A 7,361-nucleotide genomic window follows, 5' to 3' on the forward strand; every position below is an offset into this window, starting at 1 on the left:
CGGTCTATTAATGTTTGTAGCAGCTCTACCCTTTAGACTACACATCTAAAAGTGCACACGGTCTATTAATGTTTGTAGCAGTTCTATCCTTTAGACTACACACCTAAAAGTGCACATGGTATGTTCATGTTTGTAGCAGTTCTATCCTTTAGACTACACACCTAAAAGTGCAGATGTTATGTTAATATTTATAGCAGCTCTATCCCTTAGACTAGACACCTAAAAGTGTACATGGTATGTTTATGTTTGTAGCAGCTCTACCCTTTAGACTTGATACCTAAATTTAAAACCTGGATACAATACAGTTACTACAAACATTATCATGCACGTCACGCATTTCTCCGTCAAATTTTATGGGTTTTGAAACCTTTCATGCTGTTTACATTTTACAGTGAATGCTCAGTTGAGCTTAAATACATGCTTACTTTTGCTTTTAATTTTGATATATTAAAGGTAAAGAAATACAGCCCTTTAACGATACCTTTCACAGTAACGTGTGGCCTGTGTGACATATACTGTCACCTTAGCATTAAGTTTCTCTGATAACATCTAATGCATTCGAATCGGTTACCTCACATCAGTGCAGCTCCTAATAAGCTATCAATAATTTGTTTTTCATGTTTAGGTGTGAAGAATACTACACAAATCCTTACTGCCTTACTACGCATGTACACATAGGAAAATAATCTGAAAGTGAACGAGTTCAATAATGTAATTATACCGAACTCCAAACATCAGACAGTATAGTATCTTTATTACTGTTTAATATAAACTTAAAATATTTGTGTATAACTAGCTTAGTTAGTGTGGAAATCGACATTTATTTATCTGCTAGGAAATTCCCAAAATTATTACTTTGGAATTTGAAATATATATTTCATACGATTTTAATGCACTTGGAACTTACTTTTATATTAAGTGAAGTGTCTATGTATTTGGAAACTAAATACAATGACATAAACCATGCACACCATTGTCTCCAATAATTGTCTATCTTCCGAGAGACTGTAAGTTATTTTAAGCTTTAGAGTAATGTTTAAAGTATTCCTCCATAAATATCACTGTTGAAGACATTTAACTCCGGTATTAGTGAATCTTATTAGTACAGTCAGTACGACTCCGTTCTCGAATGATTTCAAAGTCAAAGAGTATTTAAAGACTCTGATCAAATGGAATGTTATGCTTAGAATGTGTTGGTAAACAAACTTCATGAATGATATGCCAAGTCATGACGAGATGAAAGCTTTTCTTATTGATTGGTAAAGCAATGAGGCAGCCACGGTTTTGGAGGATCACTTTAAAGTATGTTTATGAAATGAAACCCCGGAATGTCTCTCATTAACTGCATGTTATCCACTTACAGTCGACAAATTAGAAGGGTCTGTACACCATTTTCACAAGCGTGATGAAGTAGAGAACTCTCACGTTTCAGCAAAATAAAGCAAGTTTTAATGAATTTTGATCTTGCATTGTTTGTTAATGAAGACGTATTAATACATGCTTATGCTCTTACAAATAAAGTTATTTAGTTATTATTGTATCTCTTTGTAGTTTCCTGATAAGCACTTTGAAATACGATACTCATCTACCAGTTATACATGCGAGGTTTGACTATTATAAGTTTCAGCCAGCAAGCTGTGTTTTGTATGTATATATTTATGTATGTGTTTTTTTTTATAGCAAGGTCACATCGGGCTATTTGCTGTGTCCACCGAGTGAATAGAACCCCTAATTTTAGCGTTGTAAATCCGTAAACTTACCGCTCTCCATCGAGCGGTGTTTTAACCATTGAATAAAATCGATTTTTAGTTTTCGCAAAGTGCTGTCACATTTAATATAAATTACATTCAGTCTATCTATCTATCAAAGTTAAGAAAAAAACAAGTACAAATGTTGTGTAACGCTCAGCTGATTTGTCCATTTTATCCAACACAGTTTTTTTCTAAGCATCCATAAACATTTTATAATAACAGACTAAAAGGGTTGTATGATAAGTCGAGTAAACTTTTATTATGTGTTGCTGGTGTGTGTACTTGCTTATACATTTCATAGTATGTCTTAACAGTGAACTATTTTGCTGTGCTAGTTGCTTAAGGTATTTTAATAGGCTACTTTATGTACTACCGCACGTTACTTCGAGAGTATCAGCTTAAGGTATTTTAATAGGCTACTTTATGTACTATTGCACGTTACTTCGAGAGTATCAGCTTTGTTCACGGGTTTTTTATAATCTACTTCGAAACTTATAAATATAAATAGACTACTTCGCATATTATCAGCAGATAGCTTTGTGTGTTATCGGCTATTTTGCGTGCCACCAGTAGACTTCTTTGAATGTTATTATTAGGCTACCAAGAGGGCTAGATAGCCAACATTGTTTTATTATAAAATAATGCTGTGAAAGTTATAAGTTGAATTTTCTATGAGTGTTAGTAACAGAGTATTCTATGCGTCTTACAGGCTAATTACAATTTCTTAATTTTTATAATGCTTTATTCTTTCTTTGTGTGTCAGGAAGTTTTAGTTACCAGGTGTCTGTTTCATGAAACAAGGCAAGTTTATATGTCTGAAAGGATTCCCAAACACAAAAATTTATCGACAAAAATACTCCCTGCACTTTAAGCTGTATATGCGTTATAAGAGTTAAGAGGGACAGTTTTTACTTTAGCGTGGATTGTAGTAATTAGGCTGTTGTTGACTTGCAATCAATAGTTAAAAATTAAAGATGGCAACAGAGAGCCTTAGTAACTTTGCCATAAAATACAAAATATAAATACAAACATTGAGCTTTGAATAATGTTTAAGCCTAATTTAAGAGAAGTTATGTAATAAAAACACAAGGTTTCTATATGTCAGGTGTATTCTGATGCAGTACTTTCTATCGAAAAGAAAAACTATAACTTGCTTTATCTACCAGTAACGATTAAAAAAAAAACATCTGAAGTGTGGATTCGGTGAAAATAAATATATCAAAGTTTATAATTAAGTGTTTTGAACCTGGTTGATATTTTTATATCATCCCAGTAAATAAAAAATGCAATTGTTCAAATTATGGAAACTTAAGGTTTAGATACTTAGTTTGGTAAAATAGTTAATAATGACTATAGTTGTATAGCATGATTTTTTTTTACGAAAATAGAAAACATTCACTGTGTTAAAGCTTCCACTGCGATATTCTGAGCACTCTATTATCTCTGAGCGCGTCAGGAAACTATATATAACTGATTTTATTTTGTATCTTGACAACATTTTTACTTTTTTCAAAACTGTAAATTTTAGGGCAGTATCTACTTCTTTGTGGCGCAGTTTTCAAACGTGACTGTCAAACTAATTGTGCAGAATTCCTTTATTTGTGTGTGAGAAAACTTCTTCAGTTTCTGTACTTGGCCATCGAATATAAATGTACACGTAGCAAAATAATTTCGAAGAGATAGCGCAATATTGATATTCAGAATCCGTGAAACAACTCAGTCATTTTTTTTATCTGCTTTGACAGTTAGTTGTGAAATAACGTGCACAGTTAACAACAAGTCTTATAACTTCAGGTTCGCCAATCTTAGGGAATTATTCTCGTAATAGAAAACAATCATCTCAGTAGTAACTACATTCAGTTCATAAAGTCATATACAACAAATTTAATCGTATCCATTTTCCATACCTAAAACAATGTCGTTTATTTGAGCTGATTCTGTAAATAGTGTCCAGAAAAAGTTTCCAGAACAATACTTCCCTAGCATAATGGATAATAAGACTGCTTTGTAGTAACGATGAAATTTATCTAATGAAGATATTGGAAATAAATATTATTCACAAAGTAAGAATAATTTAAACATGTGAAAGACATTACGTGATTGTAAGAAAATCGTACAAAATCAGAGGCATATTTAATTACCTTAGAAAAATCATGCTATACATGCACGGACAATAAGCGATATTTTCTAACGTTAATATAATCTACAATAATCTCACCTCGCAAAAAAAGAAGCTGCAGCAGATGATTTCCCGAAACTCGACCTTCCTCGCCAGGTGGAGCTGTAAGAACTTTCCTGACCAACTGAGCGTTGAGAGTGCCCAGAGAGAGCCAGAGAATGGGGAACTGAACAGCTAGAAGGGATTCTAGTAGAAACCATTTCTTTAATTCTCTGATAACTCTGAAGTTTCCTTGCATTGGGATTAAAGTTAATCCCTGTTTCGATCTCATGTCTTTTTAATGGTATTCGAGACTTATGTTCGTGGTTTAGGTTTTCTTTCTGCTCTGACTGTAGTGAATCACTTTTTTCACAGGTAACTGTATGATTGACACCATTACGCGAGAGATCCATCGGAGGAGTTATGATAACATCGGGAGTAGTGACTGTTTCCAAAAAAACCTGAAAAAAAAAGACATAACCTTCATCAACCCACTTAATGAACACACCAACAGCCTGAGTTAATCTATCGCTAAAGGTGATGAATTTTTACTTTTGAGTTTTTTTATTAAAATAATCTGATGGACACTAAAGTTTGGAAAGGGACAGAGATAAAGTGTATAAAAATTCATACATTCTAATGGCTTTTTCCAGAGCAAACTATATACCTGGTTTTAATAGACATTCTCAGGGCATTTATATGCATGCGACTTAATATTATCTTTGACATTTCAATGCGTTTCAATTACCAGTAGGGGGTTAAATTAGGTTAAAACAGTCCTCCTCTTGAGGGTTCATGCTATTAGCATTTCTATACTTCTGATTGGAATAAAAAAAGATCTCTGTTGTACCAAGCTGTAATTCACGTTACTACTACAAAGTGACTACAAAAGGGTGTTCCATCTCTTTCAAAATTCAAATTTATCCACTAATTATCAGCTATATTTAACATGTTTGAAGCAACTTCATTTGTTTAATAGAATAGGGAACAGAATTATTTGTGCAATTTAAAACTGCAGGCCGTTAAACTTAAATATGCAAGAATAACTAAAGCAAAGGCTGCAAAGATCTAAAGGTACTCATTTACCAAAATACTCTTACATTTTTTATCTATGGTAAATACTACTTTGATAAAGAATAGACTATTACAAACCTAAATGTAAAGACTTTCCAAAGCCTGAAGATACAATCAGATAGTGTTATAAAGCGTATTATTCATGCTTCTATTGGTGAGTTACTTATATTGAGACAAAAACAAAATAACCTGTTGTCGAAAATACTGCTATTAACTCCTAAATACAGGACACTGACAATACGTGTTCTAGTGTTGAAATAAATTTTCAATCTATCCACAGTTTTATTCAAATAAAGTTTTTCGCATTTTTTGTTTGGGCTTCTATTATTTCTCATCTTTTTTACTTAACTAAATGTAGAAATACGAAGTACGTACTAGTAATAACAAAATATAACAAATACTTTTTTCACAAATATTTGTGTAGTTTTGCGCGAATATCCAAACCAACTCGCAAACATCTATTGAGCATGAACATCATAGGTTAAGTTTGGTTTGTTTAGAACTTTTGCGAAACGCTATACAAGGCTATTGTACTAACAGCTTTCGGCAACTGTTTAGCAATTTATCCTTTCTCTTTGCACATGAAAAACCTGTTTCACTTATAAAGAGTATATTTTACGAGAGGTTTCACAAAGTACGTCTACGTACTGCTACAAATTCACAAGCTAAGTTTTCCGGGTAGAATCAATATTCATAGTGGCGTGATGAATTATGATGTAAAGGTTGCCGGTAGATTCATCCGGTACAGAGGGTATTATGGTGCTGTAATAAAGTATGGATTACAGATAAACGGTAGGTCCATTAAACAGAGTCTGTATTAATGCCGGCATAATGAAGTAGGACTTAAAGAGTAATGGTAAGTGTATCTCGAATAACTCTTGTTAAATAGATATGATAGATTATTTCGTATAAATTCACGGTCAACTAACCAATTAGAGCAGTTTTTAATAGGGTCATAATGAATTATTTCTTATAAATTCACGGTCAACTAACCAATTAGAGCAGTTTTTAATAGGGTCATAATGAATTATTTCGTATAAATTCACGGTCAACTAACCAATTAGAGCAGTTTTTAATAGGGTCATAATGAATTATTTCTTATAAATTTACGATTAGCCGATACAGCCGTGTTGATATTGCAACAATAAAATATAAATCATCAAGACAAATGATAAAAACTTGGTTGTTTCTGTTTTTACTTCCTGCCTAAAAGCTTTCTCCTTACGTGAATTATTCTATCAACTGATTTCCTTAACGACTGGAAGAATTATATTAAAGTTTAAGATTCGTAATGATGCATTTCGTTAACTTACTATTGTATAAAAGTGGAAGAAAATCAGAGATACATGTCGTATCTTTAAAACTTCCGCGAAACGGCAGTCGCGTAATGGAGAATTTGTGCATTTGTGTTATTTTAAAATAATGATGAAATGACACATTTCGTTCTATTTTACCAAAATTTCCATGAAAAGCATTTCTATTAACTGAAAAACATCACAAAATGAAAAGTATAACAGCGAAAACGAATTTTTTAACAATATTTCTGTTTGCCAGTAACAAAAAGTAGTTTGCTTTGCAAGGAATTTAAGTAAATCGTAGTAATTGTTATAGAAGAATATTCAATATACTACATTGATAGTTTTTCTTGAAACTAGATCAAGATATGTTTTATAGGTTAGATATACTTCAAAGAAAGGTTTCACCCCCAAAAAATAATGAGTAAGTTAAGATGGTAATGCATAATCAATGTAATTGATCTACGCCGTTTTAAGATTTAGACGTAGAACGTTAAATATTTTTGCAAGAAACAAATTCACACAAAGGAAAATTTTCTTGCTAATTGAAGATCTCGTGTTTGGATTTTTCTAACCCAAATATGTATAAAGAAAATTGTTTGCACAGTCCCTGCCACGGGTGACAGTAGTCAAACAAACATTTGAAGAGGAGTTGTGCTTCGACGACGAAATAAGGGGGGTGGTGGACTGACGAAAAATAAAAATGTTATTAAACGTATCAGAATTGCGTTCGCTTCACTAACCTTTAATGATTTCTTCTTCAAATTAGGCAAGAAAAAAATCAAACACGTTTCTCAATTTTCGGCTTCATTGAGTTTTCTCATTAAATGCAATCCACGTTCTTGACCACATCTTTTTCTTCTTAGTATATTCGACTTATTGATGCCTCAAGCTTCGTAATTAATGGATTGTATTATTTCCTGTTGAAAAGAGAAAAACAAAAAGATAAAAATATAGAAGTAATTTCAGCTCAGAAAAATAAATGAAAACTAAAGTGTTCACAAGAGAGTACGAAATAATAGTAACACGAACCTAAATTTACTGTTGGAAGTCTCAAAATTTTCGACACTTGTATTTTTCACG

At 32.3% G+C, this 7,361-nt stretch overlaps 1 protein-coding gene across 1 annotated transcript in view; it reads right to left on the reverse strand.

The window, feature by feature from the left end:
- The window catches only part of LOC111085071 (kinesin-like protein KIF26B), a 136,997-nt gene that overhangs the window by 89,599 nt on the left and 40,037 nt on the right, over window positions 1-7,361 (reverse strand). Inside the window, exons 3-4 of the mRNA XM_022382165.1 lie at window positions 7,022-7,198; window positions 3,970-4,370 (exon numbers count right to left, since the gene is read on the reverse strand). Coding sequence (XP_022237873.1) covers window positions 3,970-4,322 — 353 coding nt within the window. The 5' untranslated portion in view covers window positions 4,323-4,370; window positions 7,022-7,198. The remainder of the gene's footprint in view (window positions 1-3,969; window positions 4,371-7,021; window positions 7,199-7,361) is intronic.

This window comes from Limulus polyphemus, unplaced genomic scaffold (genome assembly GCF_000517525.1).
Source record: "Limulus polyphemus unplaced genomic scaffold, Limulus_polyphemus-2.1.2 Scaffold224, whole genome shotgun sequence".
NCBI classification, from domain to species: Eukaryota; Metazoa; Arthropoda; class Merostomata; order Xiphosura; family Limulidae; genus Limulus; species Limulus polyphemus.